The sequence below is a fragment of the Panthera onca genome, chromosome C2 (assembly GCF_046562875.1).
Source record: "Panthera onca isolate mPanOnc1 chromosome C2, mPanOnc1 haplotype 2, whole genome shotgun sequence".
Lineage (NCBI taxonomy): Eukaryota > Metazoa > Chordata > Mammalia > Carnivora > Felidae > Panthera > Panthera onca.
In genome coordinates, this window is record NC_138347.1 from 65546340 (window position 1) to 65561517 (window position 15178).

The 15178-nt window shown below is 44.9% G+C and overlaps 1 protein-coding gene across 5 annotated transcripts in view; it reads left to right on the forward strand.

The window, feature by feature from the left end:
- PLA1A (phospholipase A1 member A) overlaps nucleotides 1-11769 on the forward strand; it is a 33904-nt gene extending 22135 nt beyond the window's left edge. For 3 of the 5 annotated variants that reach the window (XM_060639904.2, XM_060639903.2, XM_078453045.1), the window contains 5 exons: nucleotides 1977-2144; nucleotides 3484-3573; nucleotides 7202-7310; nucleotides 10577-10741; nucleotides 11339-11769. In XM_060639904.2, the coding sequence (XP_060495887.1) occupies nucleotides 1977-2144; nucleotides 3484-3573; nucleotides 7202-7310; nucleotides 10577-10741; nucleotides 11339-11423 (617 nt within the window). In that variant the 3' untranslated portion in view covers nucleotides 11424-11769. Of the gene's footprint in view, nucleotides 1-1976; nucleotides 2145-3483; nucleotides 3574-7201; nucleotides 7315-7849; nucleotides 8220-10576; nucleotides 10742-11338 lie in introns of those variants that run through there. The other 2 variants (XM_060639898.2, XM_060639900.2) reach the window with 2 other exon arrangements.
- Nucleotides 11770-15178: the final 3409 nt, after the last annotated feature.

Here is a 15178-nt window from a genome sequence, read left to right on the forward strand (position 1 = left end):
TTTTTAAGCCCTGCAGTGATATATCATCACTCAAGCCAATAAACCCTATTTTTCCTGGGCCCTGATTTGTGGCAGGTCCACACTAGCTGCATCCTCTGCGGAGCTTAGTTGTGGTAGAAGGAGAACGACACACCCAAAGCTGGCTAGCTGAAGGTTCAATTCACTGATGACTTACTAAATTTGACAGTTCCCCAAAATTGTTTTTAAGATAATCTTGAGTGCATTCAATAAATATACATTTCTTGGGTGCCCAGGTGGCTCAGTTAGTTAAGCATCTGACTCTTGTTTTCGATTTGGGTCATGACCTCACAGTTTGTGAGTTCAGGCCCTGTGTCGGGCTCTGCGTTGGCAGTGCAGAGCCTGCTTGGGATTCTCTCTCTCCCTCTCTCTGTCCTCCCTTGCCCTCTCTTCCTCTCAAAATAAATGAACTTAATAAAAAAATGTACAGTTTCTTTTCTAAATACACAATTGATGCTTGCACAACTTGAATTTGAACTGTACGAGTCCACTTATACATGGATTTTTTGATACAGTACAGTACTGTAAATGTATTTTCTCTTCCTTGTGATTTTTTTCAACATTTTCTTTTCTCTAGCTTACTTTACTGTAAAAATACAGTATTACACTTACACCAAATATGTGTTAATCAACTGTTCATGTTATTAGTAAGGATTCTGGTCAACAATAGGCTATTAATAATTAAGTTCAAGGGTCAATGTATTCTTCTAGAATGTTCTTTTTTTTTTTTAATTTTTTTTTACATTTATTTATCTTTTGAGAGACATAGACAGAGCACAAGTTGGGAAGGGGCAGAGAGAGAAGGAGACACAGAATCCAAAGCTGGTTCCAGGCTCTGAGCTGTCAGCACAGAGCCCGACGTGGGGCTCGAACTCACAAACTGTGAGATCATGACCTGAGCCAAAGTCGGACGCTTAACCGACTGAGCCACCCAGGCGCCCCTAGAATGTTCTTTTTGAATTCATTCTTCTTAGCATTATTTTAAATAATATTAAAATTTGTCAAAAGCTAAGGACCAAGGGTCGTTTAATCTTCTCACATTCTTCTTATGAACATAGCCAACCTATCAGCATTTCTTACGGGAATTTTATCCTGATTTCTGATTACTGTTTTTAGTCTTTTCTTGCCTTACCAAATTTTTGACACTTTAAGGATTCTTTTGACAATTTTATTGAATAATCCCTAATCTAATTTACTAAATTCATTGATTATCCAAAAACATGTTTCCTTTCACAATTTGTAGATTTTCCAACTTTTTTTTTTTTTTTTTTTTTACCAGATGGGATAGTTTGATTTTAATGGCTTTTGAATATTTCTGTGATATTTCAGCGGCCACTTTTCATTTTTCTTCATAACACAATTTGAAAAGGGTTTGGTTTGTATCCCCCACCTCCCTGTTGCAGCTGGAAGGAGCTTGCCCATAGAGAGTGTGCCAGCCATGGGAAAAAGAAAGTTGACACACAGCTCGGATGTGGTTACTGGTCCCAGAGTGGGGGTCCCAAGGTGAAGGGGGACTCTGAAGACCTCAGAACCTAGAGCTGACTCCCTTGATTGTTTCATTGCTGGGATGAGTATCATGAGGTTATAAAAATTTTTGTTGGGTGTTGATGAAGAAAGTAAAATGTGTAGACAGATATTCATTGTGAGAAGGGGGTAAAGGTCACCAATTGTCTGAAAGCTCCCATTTTCTGAAAGAGAGTTTGATGATCATGAAAGAATGGGTCTCAAATTAAACTTTTTTTTTTTTTTTTGATAGATTAAGCTTAGGTATCTCTGGAAAAGGAAAAGGAAGAAAGCAGTAGCCATGTCCATTAACATTAAAAAATGTGGCTCAAGAGACATCCCATGTATTTGTAGCCTGCTGGAATATAAAATCCAATAGAGTTATAATAAGTAGCATGGAGGGATTTTCATTTGTCTTAAACTAAAACCTTGGTTGTGTTTTTTACCCTGTTAAGGTTACAGTTACCTGATCTGTGATCACATGAGGGCCGTGTACCTCTACATCAGTGCCCTGGAGAATTCCTGTCCATTGATGGCCTTTCCCTGTGCCAACTACAAGGCCTTTCTTGCTGGAAAATGTCTGGATTGTTTTAACCCATTTCTGCTTTCCTGCCCAAGGATTGGTAAATGCCACCCCTTTGACTTCCTTTGACAATTTGGGGAAAGTTCAAGTCTTGCTAATTGTCACCTCTTTAAGTCCTGCTCTTCTGTGGTCAATAAGTCTATCCAACTACAGTAAGGAAATTCACCAATGAAATGTTCAGCCTGTTCCCACCTGGAGGATGGCATTTGGCCTTCCACATCCCACCTCTCGCCATGCATGCTGTTGCCTGATACTCTACTTGCTCTGCACACACCCTTCACACACAGCCCCTTGTCTGCAAGTCCAGGCAAAGGACACTTTATAAACATTGGTAGAATTCAGAACTGCTGCCCCCACTCCCAGACCAGATGCTTGCCATAGGTCTTTCTAGCCAGGCCAGCCATTCTCCAATTCCTGGTAGATTCTAAATCAAGGTGTTGTGGGGAATCCCCATGAGTGGCACATATGGCCCCCTTTAGGGGTTTGAGGCTGTGGTGACCATGTGCCAGCTGGAGGGCTGCCTAATTGCTGGCTGGCTTGGGCACATTGCTGGATGACCCAGGCTAGTCTGGGGAGGGGGGCTGGGGAAAGGCTGAGGGATCTGACCTCAATTCACCCTGTGCAGGTCATTGCTGAGAACATCCTAGGGTTCTCCAAGGTGGTTTCAGGAAGAACTCTGGGGGAGTATAAATGGTTCCTTTCTCGCCCTCATTCTCCCACTTCCCACCCCTAGCTGCTACTCAGAACCGCAGCTTGACAAAATGTTAAAGTAGATGTAGCTTCCCACAATAAAGCAAATCAACATTACTTCCTACTCATTGTGCATATGCCACAATTTCCCCCAAATGTGATGGACCAGCCACCTCACACTTTCCCCAGCCTCAGCTCTCACTACACTTTCCCTGGCACTGAACACCCCAGGGATGTTCATGTTTCATGTTTCCTCACCCTGTATGCCTTTGTCCAAACTGTACTCCCTGCTTGTTATGCCCTTCCTTAACTTGTCAACCACTATTCTTCAGGTCAAATGCTTTCCGTGCTTTGTCTGTGAAGGATATAAATGCCGTTAAAACAACTGTCTAATAGATTATTTTACAAATTGGAGATCTAATCTCAAATTTCTGATACATACCTCCTGAGAATGGGCCAGATGATCTTAAAAAATGTGCTTCCTGTGTATTTGCGTGTTTATCTTTGACTGGACTGAACTGTATGTATCCTGGGACCCACCTTAGGGCATGACATATAATGAGCATACAGTGTAGTTGTTTGCAGAATGAATGGGTGTGCAAATTAATCAATATGTGGTTGCGTGCCATGGGACACTGAAATGGCCTCCTCAGGGATCTTGTTTTTTGTCTTTGCCTCTGTATTTCCAGGGCTGATGGAACAAAGTGGTGTTAAGATACAGCCGCTTCCCAAGGAAGTGAAAGTGTACCTCCGGACCACTTCCATGGCTCCGTACTGTGGTGAGTGGGGGGTTTATGTGTAGCTCAGGTATGCTACTGTGCTGTTCTGCAGAGTCCAGGGCTCTGGCGTGGGCTGTGTCTAGCATGGCATGGGAGCTCAGGCGTGAGGTGAAAGACAGGCGCAAAGATGTCATAGGAGGGGTGAGGGGCAGCAGTTACTGGTCTTAGACCCTAAACTTTCAGAGCTAGTCCAACCCATGCTCTACTGCAGATTATCAGGTATCTTGCTGTCTGTATACTTATCCTAGTTCCTCCCCACCTCACTTCAGTGTGGGTTCTCTGTAATGTGGTTTTTGGGAGCACCCTCTGGCTTCATCCTTCCTGCATACTTTTTTTCACCCCCTCCTCGATGCCCATCTTATGTGTCTCCTACCCTGGCAGCCCTGTTAGGTCAGGGTCTCTAAGGAATGTTGAACCTTGCTCTCTACTCTACTTCCCCTACATACACATACTCCAACTATTTACTGTTGCTTCTAACCACTATGCTTCACTGAAGCTAAGATACCAGTAAAAGATGTTAAATGTGAGAGAAAAATGTGTCTTAGATTCTATGAAATATTACAGGTTGAAGCATCATTTTCTCCTATGCTGTTTGCATCTTAAGTAGAGTGATTATACTTCCTTAGTGCTTGTTATCATAGGATCTTGTCTGGTTTATTGTGTGTATAGGATAAAAGTATGCTGGCTGGGATGATAAATTGTACATCCAAATTAACTCTGATATTCTGATCAGCTTGTGTCTGGTTGGTGGAGGGATCTTTCTTTATGGCCATTCCTTCCTTGGACCAGAACTCCTGTTGCCATGTGATATGGAGCCCAAAGTTCAGATTGTGGTCATACAGACTTGGATTTGAATGTCAGCTTCTCCACCTACCAGATGTGTCATCAGAAGGAAGTTACTTAACCTGGCTGAACTCTCCATCCTTATGTAGAAAGTGGGAACAACAACAGTATCTACTTTAAAGAATCAATTGTGAGGGTAAAATAAAATAGTATACAGGGAGTTGCTAGCACAGTGACTGGAGCTTGATAAGTAATAATTCCCTTCCTTTTATCATTCAGAGAACTGGGGGAGACTAGATGCGGGTGTTTATCATGCTAGAGAGAATTCATGGCTACCTCTTAGGAACAAGTGGATTATAAGAGTCGACTGTGGGCTTCTCACATATATCTGCTCATTTGACAACCCCACTCTAGTTAGCTGTGAGGACGGGGAGGTTCTGAGAGATTAAGCCTTGTGCCCAAGGCTACACAGTGGTGCGGAAAAGGCAGAATTCAACTCAGGTCTTCTGACTCCAAAATCTATATTCTTTCCATGTCACCACCTGCCTCCACACTGGCTTCTTTGCCTCTGCTTCTGAGAATCTGCTCTTTACAACCGTATTTCTTGGATCCTCTTTTGTCCTCACCGCCCCCTCCAGAGGTCAGCCTGGGGGAGGATGCTTTGTCCAGTGGTGGAGGCAGTGATGCCAGGACCAGATGTCCAGTTTTACTTCCAGTTCTGGGACAGCTTCACAGCAACCTGAACTGGCTCCTTCCTGTCTGCTCAGCCAGGGACACACATGGCAGGGAGCCTGGGGCACACTTGAGGTTAGAGGCATTTCAAAGTCCCTGCTGAGGCAGACTCACACAGCTATAATTTTTCTGACTGTTTCGTATTTGTTGTGAGACTCCCTCTCCATGCCCCAGAAGCATGGCCCTATCTGTTCAAAAACCTCACAGAGCTACAGAAAGAAATAAGCCAGCCCGAGTACCTGCTTTTCTGCATGCTCTGCGCCTTGCAATTCTGAGCTTTTTGTTCTGAGCACTGAAGCTGGGACTCTCCTCTACCTGGAGGGATAGGCCATCCACCTGGTAGTTTGGGTAGTACCAACGGCCTGCAGCTCCCGCTCTCACCCACTCCCGGGCCCCACGCACTGGGTGCCCATCGTCCCGCTCGGCCTGCCTGGGTCTCAGCAGTGTTCAACAGGACAGTGGTCACCCCTGACCCCTGCCAGACATGCACCAGCAGGGCAGAGAACCTTCTCCAAATAGTTTTTCTATTGTTTTCAACACTATTGTTGAAAACAAATAGTGTTTCTATTGTTTCTAAATAGTTTTTCTAACAGTCTTACTTTTCCCTTTATAGAACACTGTTTCACACAAAGTGCTTTCTCTCCATTACCTCATTTAATCCTTGCCAATGTTCTGTGAGGTGATATCGAGGGTTGTAGATGAAGGAGCCAAGACACAGAGAGGTTCAGTGACATAGGGAAAGGAAACAGCGAGTAAGCAGCGGGGCCAGGCCTTGGATCCAGATCTCCTGATCAACCATCCAGGGCTCTGTCTGCTGCCTCCCATGTCTGACTCCTGCACTGGAGATTGGATTCCACTACTGATTCCCACCCATCCAGTGTTAGTAGACCTGACCCTCTTGGGGCTTCCAGATAATATAAAGAGAGAAGCAGAACTTTAGGAAACTTTCTTAATGGGTGAGATCTGCTGGCAAAGGAAGAAGTGGTATAATATGTAAAAGTCAGCCCAGAGAATTCAATTCCTAAAGCTTATGTAATTTAGCTTTTTTTCCAGATTTCAGTTACCCACTACAATTTAGCCCTTGCCCATTACCTTAACAGTCTGCATCCTCTAGCAAACAACTGAGAAAGAGACAGAAGGGGCATGGCATTGGATGTGTTCCTCTGTGGAGAGGAAGCATACGGTGCTCTCTTTTCTTCCATGTGGGTTCTTGGCATCTTAGCACCTGTCAGTGAGTCTTGTTACCAACTCCATTAGCCCAGATGGATCATAGCACTCCTCCAGCTTAGTGGTGAGTGTACCAAAATCCACTTGGTGTCCCCCCAATATTTGCCTTTAAAACATGACAAATGAAAAAGTACAAGTAGGGCAGAAGTGAAGAATTGCCTGTCCAGCTATGTCCCGATCACCAAAGAAGTCTGTGGAAATGCCCCAAGACTAAAGATACTGCAAAATGCCACCAGATGGGTCTCCCCCTTAATAAGGAAAGGATAGGAGGTTAGGGAAGCTGTAATTCTTAACTTCTCTTGCCAGAGAGACAGCAGGGGCATCACCATGAGCCAGGCTCCTCGTCTGGTTTATGTCAATGACGCAAGTTTGAGAGCCCCAGGATCGATGCTGCCTGGGAGGGTGGAGATGCCATACAGGCACCCAGCTGCCACAGAGAGGGAAATAGTCATCTCCTACACACAAGTGGGCTCCCTGACACTGTGCATATGGAGGGTTATTTTAGGAGTTAATTATTTAGTATAAGAAAGATCCTTTTCAGTTCTTTTAAAATCACACCACCGAGATAATGTCATCAAGCAGGGAGGAGTGGGACATTCTAGCATTATAGGTAATAATAAAAACTAACATGTATTGAATGCTTCCTAGGCACAGACACTGTCTAAGGACTTTTGTATTAACTCATTTAACTCTCATTCAGACCCATTTTTATTATCCCCAATTTACAATGAGGAAGCTAAGGATCTGGGATGACAGATAATCTGCTGCTAGTCAACGGCTGTTAAGAGGTAGATCTCAGATCCCTGCACTGCTGCTCTCCGGGGCTTTTTGCATGTTGTACCCACTGACCTCTGGCCCAGGCATCTGCTCTGCTTTGGTTTCCCAGTGCATCACAGCCTCGTGGAGTTTTACTTGCAGGAGCCAAGAAAGAAGGATACCTGTATCTCCATCACCTTCCTTAGCAGCAATGTTACTTCCTCGGTCGAGATCACCATGTACGTAAGTGTCCCGCGTTACATGCACACATCTCCCACAACAGGCCCTGTGCGATCACTGATGGGTGACCCGAGCCCGCTGGGCTGGAGGTGGGGGTGAGGGCAGCACCTACTACAGATGCACCCCACAGACACATGGTGGGCAACTGTCCCAGGTTCAGGATCAGTATTGGGTCCAAGGATAGTGTATTCAGACAACAGCAGCTGAAGCAGGCAGACAGCAGTCATGGGATGTCTCAAAAAGTGGTGAGAACAAAGTAATTGGGTCCCCGATAGGAAACAGTAGTCAGGACTCCAGGAAGGCCACGTCAGGGATGTCAGCAAGTAGGAGGACCTCAGCCACTAGCCCAGGGAGGGCTGGCCAGAGACTGCGAAGAACCTACTCTTGGAAAGTAGGTGAGTTAACTCTAGGTGAGTTAGTAGAACTGAATCACAGGCAGAGGGTCAGTTAGCAAATGAGTACAAGGTGAGGCCAGCAGGGCTTGATGCCAGGTGGTGCCAATCTCTGGAACTGGGCTGAGCATTTCCTTCCCTTATAGGGTCACATCTGGGCGTAGCGGCTGGCAGGACCACACTTGAGGTGGGAAGACAGAGAACTTCACCTATAGGAAGGCTCAGGCCTGGCAGGGGACAGGAACTCAGAAGCAGTGGTGCATGTTTCTTTAAAAAGCAATTGGTTAGGGGTGCCTGGGTGGCTCGGTTGGTTAAGCTTCCGGGTCTTGATTTTGGCTCAGGTCATGATTTCACTGGTTCATGGGATTGAGCCTTGCATTGGGCTCTACGCTGACAAAGCGGAGCCTGCTTGGGATTCTTTCCATCTCCCTCTCTCTCTCTCTCTCTCCCTCCCCTGCTCATGCTTGCATGCATGCTCTCTCTCTCAAAATAAATAAATAAACATAAAAAAAAAAAGCAATCGGTTAGTTACTCCCAAGCCAGCAGGAGCCAGTCTAATCAGAGAAGTAACTGTCTTGGTCAGGGTACAGTCCAGAAACCAGAGTCCAAGCTGGGAGTCCAATAGAGGGACTTCAACCCAGGGAACTAATTACAAATGTGTTGGGAGGGCTGGAAACCCAAAAGGAGCGTGAGGCACCGCAGAGATCAGCAACAGAGGCCACTCCGCCTATGGGGTTGGAGGAAGAAAGCCCGGAGGTGTTTGTAGAATACCAGCAGGATCTGGAAGCAGGCAGGAAATATATCCCCTCTGGAATCACAGTCCAAAGCAGTCTCCCCACTGTGCGTGCCTCCTGCAAGTTAGACCTCACTGGAACCTGCTGGCAGGGGAGCCTGAGAAGTGTGGTTGGCAGGGGAACGCATGAATCACAAACACGGAAATGACCAGTGCGTGTGCACAGAAATGTACAATTGTCCACAGTGGCAGGTGCCATGAGGACAAGTGAGACAGAGCCTGACCAAGTGTGAAAAGGTGATGTTTGAGGAGTGTTTGAATTGACATTTGAGTAGTGATTCACAGGAGTTACCCAGGCCAGGGGTTAGTGAGAATATGGCGCAGGGAGTGGAGAGCAGGGGGTGAGGCATTGGAGAAGGAAGCTGGGGGAGCAGGGGTCGCAGCTGAGGGCCAGACTGTGCCAGTCATTGAAGGACAGGTTAGGGATTTTTATTTTTATCCTGAGAGCAGTTTGGGGAGCCACTGGGAATTTGAAGCAGGAGAGTGACCGGATCAGATTGGAGTTTGAAAATATTTCTCAGGCTGCAGTATTGGAGGTTAATTGCACTACCAGGGAAGACAAGTTTCCACTGAGAGGAGCACATTTCTGGATTCCCAAACACCCTGCCACCAGCCAGGGCTCCAGCTCACACAGGCCAAAGAGAGAAGTCCCGCAGGCAATCAGGACCCCAACACAGATTTTCAGGTGCCCACGTTAGTCTTGCAGATTATAGCTGAATAATTTTCACTACATCAGTTCAAGGTCACATTATTTCCACAAGGTGTTTTCATTGCTTCTTGGTTGCATGGGTAAATGAGCCAACATTGGCAAGGGTCCTGACAATGACACATAAATAGCCACTCATTAGAATCACCTGGAAAGCATTAAACACCACTGACCCCCAAACCCTGCCCCAGGCCAATTGCAGCAGAATCCCTGGGCATAGCCTCAATCACTACACTTTTTTTTTAAATGTTTACTTATTTTTGAGAGATAGAGACACAGCACGAGTGGGGAAGGGACAGAGAGAGAGGGGAGACACAGAATCCAAGGCAGGCTCCAGATTCTGAGCTGTTAGCATAGAGCCCGATGTGGGACTCGAACTCACGGAGCATGAGATCATGAGCTGAGCTGAAGCCGGACTCTTAACTGACTGAGCCACCCAGGCGCCCCTCAACCACTACACTTTTAAATCCTCCCTGAGTGATTGGAATAGATATCTACAGATTCTTCCTTCTCCCCAAAACAATTTGCATTACTCTTTTGAAGAAGACTATCAGAACATGGTTATCTTCAGTTCCTTGTTTGTTGGTTTTTTTCTCTCTTGCAGATAGAAATTGAAAAAGGCGGGGCTGGGGGGAGTTTATGTGTGAGTCTACTTTCTATAGCTTTGTGTGTGAGTCTACTTTCTATAGCTTTGTGAAATCCCAAGGTTTCCTTCTAATTAGAAAATTTACCCAAACCAGGTCTTTCGGTCACTTACTCATAGCGTCCTTCATACCCTGTTAGTTTGCAAGCTCCTCCATTCATGCAGCTTCTTAAAGGGAAAAACCTTATTTTTTTCCTCTGAAGTATTTCAAAACACTTCTAAAATTAAAAAAAAAAAAAAAAAGGAACAGCTTTTAAAGTTGTACAGAATCTTCCTCAAAAGAAAAAAAAAAAAACTAGGGGCGTTTGGGTGGCTCAGTTGGTTAAGCCTCTGGCTCTTGATTTCAGCTCAGGTCATGCTCTCATGGTTCATGAGTTCGAGCCCTGAGTTAGGCTCTGCGCGGACAGTGTGGAACCTGCTTGGAATTCTCTCTCTCCCTCTCTCTGCCCCTCCCCAGCTCATGCTCTCTCTCTCTTTCTCTCTCTCAAAATGAATAAATAAACATTAAAAAATATTTTTAAAAATCAACAACTATTTTCTGAGCCATGTTCAAAGCTGTGAGTATATGTGCAAAGGGACTGGTTAGTGTGATACAAAGGATCACGGTCCCCACCTTCAAGGAGTTCTTTTGTGCATGAAACTAACCAATGCTACCAGCGGAACCCCATAGGAGCCAAGGGGAAGCAAAGGCCAAAAGTGCTTCAATAACTTAATTTCCCTTTCCCTTGCAGACCTAGACAGCAACTCCAGGGGAGAGGAATCATAGCTCACACCAACGCTCAGTGCCAGATAAACCAAGTGAAATTCAAGTTTCATTCTTCCAACCTAGTTTGGAAAAAAGACCGGACTACCATTGCTGGAAAGTTCTGCACTGCTCCTTTGCCGGTCAATGACAAGTAAGCCCAGAATCCACACCTGCCCCATACATACCCACAAGGACCAATCCTGACCTGAGATGTGACATTTGTTGAGGTACAGTCTCATCACAGAGATTAGCTTCTTCAACAGAAATGACAAAGACCTAGGGTTTTCTTGATTTCCTATGGGGCCATCTTGGGTTGGAGGTGTTCAAAAGCCAAAGAGGGTAGGCTTCAATTTCCCATTCCCACTTCAATATAAGAAACTTCATTTTATCTGATATACAGCTGAATAATTTTATATATACATATAAAATCTATTTTATATATGTCTTATTCAGTTTCTACATATGATTTATTGAAACAAAGACTTCTCATTGCATAGTTCCTCCTCCTTAGTCTCCACTGGTCACATTCACAGCTGTGGATCCACCTGTGCCTCTAGCACAAATTTATATTAGTCTTACCACCCTGGGCACTTGGAGGACAGGAGTAGTAGACTCCTATAATAGACAGCTATAGGCTTCTTTCATCTGACATCATGGTAACACAAGAGCACACAACTCCTAGCCCTCTTTCCTGAGCAATCGGGGACCTGCCCTGAGCGCATACCTTCTTGTTGCTCTTCTTTTGCAGCAAACAGACTGTCTGCTTACCTGAGCCAGTGAACTTACAAGCGAGTGTGACCGTTTCTCATGACCTGAAACTAAAGTGTGTATAGTATAAGCCTGGGCAGGATGCATCTCCCTGGATTTCAGAGGTCGGGGAGCTATGTGCAACTTACTCTAGGCCATTACTACTAGAAAGAAGGCAAAACTCATGGTTATTTTCCCCATAATAGCCACCTTAGAGGGGAGAGATAACTCATTCTATCAGAGCTTTGTCTCTGTTACCAATTTGAACAGCCTTGCAAAAATACTGCTTCAGCTTTTCTATTCCTACTTAACTGCATATTAACTGCAATTGCCCCATATCCTTGAACATCTGTGCCTAGGATTCAATGGAAACATTCACAGGAACAATGTTTTTTTTAAAAAAAATAATAAAACACCATGGAATTATCTGAATTATTTCATTGTTTTATTGGAATGGAATTCTGTGATGTATAGAAATGTGGTTTTCTATAGGATGGAGAAAACAATAGGCGCTGAATTCTCTGTATTAAAATAGCAATTGAGAAGAAGTGCTTGGAACAGGAGAGGGGATGGAGGGCTGGGAAAAAGATGGCACCATTCACCATTCCTTACCATTGCCTTCTCTTGATATCTGGAAGGTTTGGGGAATCAGAGAGATCTTTGGGGAATTTAGATGAATTTTCTTTGGGTCAGTGTTTCCCAAACTTTGTTGTAAGTTACCTTGTATACAGCCATAGTCCAGCAAGAAACAGATGATTTGCTCTAACAGGGTAATTTGAGGAGAATTTAATAAAAGGACTATTTACAAAGGTCTTAGTAGGAAGTGGGAAAACCAGAAGGGATGGTGCTGTCCTCGGGCTAGGGGCTGAGTTAGCTCATCCTGCCCTAGGTCTGAAGAGGCAAGAGGAGAGAGCACCGGAATCCCAAGACTGACAGGGGCTGCCAGACCTTCAGTCAAGGGACATGGTCACCCGGACAGCAATCCTGTAGGGAGGGAAGTGAGGAAATAGATTCTCCAATCTCACTCTTCTTTCTGCCCTCATCTCCTGCTAGTGCTCCCCAATGAATGACTCCAAGCAGAAGCCAGAAGGCAAGAGGCATGTTGATGTGACCCAGGGCATAAAGCAGGACAGAGAAGGGTGGAGAATGCCTGGGGTGTGGGTGAGGAACCCCAGAGAGATATGGCACACACCATCACACTTTCTCCACAAGCAGGTTCTCCCTGGAATCTTCCATACTTAATCGTTTTAACACTTTTTTTTTTAATGAGGTTTTTGAGAGAGACAGAGAGAGATTGAGCACGAGTGGGAGAGGGGCAGAGAGAGAGGGAGACAAAGAATCAAAGCAGACTCTAGGCTCCGAGCTGGCAGCACAGAGCCCAACGAGGGGCTTGAACTCATGAACCACGAGATCATGACCTGAGCCAAAGTCAGACACTCAACCAACTGAGCCACCCAGGCGCCCTTCATTTTAGCTTCTTTAAAAAATCCTTTAAGTCATTTTTAAGTGTACAATCCAGTAGTATTGAGTACATTCGTAATGTTGTACAGCCATTACCTCTTTCCATCTCCAGAACTTTTTCATCTTCCCCAGTCGAAGCTTTGAACCCATTAAGCAATTCCCCATCGCCCCCCGGCCCCCGCCCCTGGTAACCACTATTCTACTTTCTGTCACTATGATTTCTACTCTTCTAGAATACCTCATACAATCATGCAATATGTGTCCTTTTGTATCTGGCGTATTTCACTTCGCATGACATTTTCAAAGTTCCCCATGTAATAGCATGTGTCAGAATTTCCTTTCTTCTTAAGGATGAATAGTATTCCATGGTATACGTATGTCACATTTTGTTTACCACTTCAGCCATCCACGGACACTTGTGTTACTCCACCTTTTGGCTGTTGTGAATAATGCTGCTCTGAACACGTGTGTACAAAGATCTGTTCAAATAAATGTGCTTTGAAAGAAACTGCTGACTTGCTGGTTCACTGTCCACAGTAAAGGCAGGAAGATGATGTAAGCGATAGCCTGCAATTGGTCCATCTGGGCCAAGTCGCCCAGCTGACCAGAAGTCAGGGTTTGGGCCTCTGTCTAGGCTGTAGAAATGCAATGAAAGGACAGGTGATGCATTGTGAATACTAACATAGGTCTTTACTTTCTGCACTGTCCCCCACAGTCAGTGGGAGCGTAACATGAGTGCAGAAACTCCCCCCAGTATTGGGCAGGCTTGGGGTTCATTTTTATTTTTCAAAACCCAAACCCCCTCTTTCCTTTACTCCCTCCCTTACTCCACCCAGGTTCCAGGCAAGGACCTCGCTAGAGACAGTGTTACCCAGGAGCTATATTAGGGCTGTGCCTACTGTTCCTTGACCTTAATGTCCTTGTCACACATTTGCCATCCTGGGAGACACTGCTCAGCACATAGTTCTTCCTTGGTTTTCCCCACTGCTTATCGCTTCCAAGTGTGTGTAAATTATGCTTCTATGATCAAAATGATGTTATGTGATGCTGATTGGTGTTTCACTGACCTGTTTTTCCCTGTCCTCATACTTCCAGTTTTGCCTTTGAGTATACCCCTGTGCTTCTTTGCTAATAGCTTCTTACTTTAAAGCATGATTAGACTCTCTCACATTTTATTTTCCTCCCCATCAGAAATTTTAGACCATTACCCTAATGAAAATCCAGTTTTCCAGGGGCACCTGGGTGGCTCAGTTGGTTGAGCTTCTGACTCTTGGTTTTGGCTCAGGTCATGATCTAATGGCTTTGTGGGTTCGAACCCCATATTGGGCTCCATGCTGATGGTACACAGCCTGCTTGGGATCCTCTCTCTCCTTCTCTCTCCCTGACTCCCCTACTGCTGTCTCTGTCTCTCTCAAAATAAAGAAAAAAGAAAAAAGAAAAAAACTTTAAAAAAGAAAAGCCAGTTTCCCTTCTTGTAAATAAATACAATGATAACATAACAATGTTTAAAAGTCCAACTAGATGTTGTGGCTTGCTGAAGGCTCTCCACTTCAGGCCTGTCCTTTCCTTATTAAAAAGGGAAGATTAGTAAATATGAGATGACAAAACCTTAACACCAGAGACTTTCTTCTTTATGTAATCAGTGACTTGAAAGAAAATGAAAACATAAACAACAATCTCACCAGGAGACTTAATGTTGTTTAATGCTGGGTCTATGTGCTACCTTAAACCATCCTGCCCAATGGCCCACACTTTGGGAAACCTGGCTTTAAGTAGGTGGGACATGTGTGAGATTTGAAAAAAGAGAAAGGTAACAAGAAAATCTGCCTGATGGCAGGGCAAGAGCATCGTCTCCCTTCCACACCCCCTGCTGCTCACAACCTCTTTTGAGATCTTTCCATGAGCAGAGACAATTACAGAAGTAATCCCCTTTGATAGTACACCCCTTCCCTTAAGTGGCACTACAAACATGGTTTCCAGACCCTTCCTCCCTCTGGTCGTGATACCCTGAATATGTTCAGTTTGTGCCATAATCCCAGGACTGGGCTCAATGTTTTCAATCTTCCTCCCACAGAACACACCAAGTGTGCAGTTTTACATGTTCCTCATTATAATCCTCCATTAATTCAGCCCAAGAGTCACTTTAGGGTTCAACTGCAACTCTTCAACTTTTTTTAAGTTTATTTATTCTGAGAGAGAGAGAGAGAGAGAGAGAGAGAGAGAGAGAGAGAGAGAACCAATGGGGGAAGGGCAGAGAGAGAGGGGAACAGAAGATCCAAAGCAGGCTCCAGGCTTCATGCTGACAGCAGAGAGCCCGATGTGGGGATCGAATTCACAAACCGTGAGATCATGACCTGAGCCAAAGTCAGATGCTTAACTG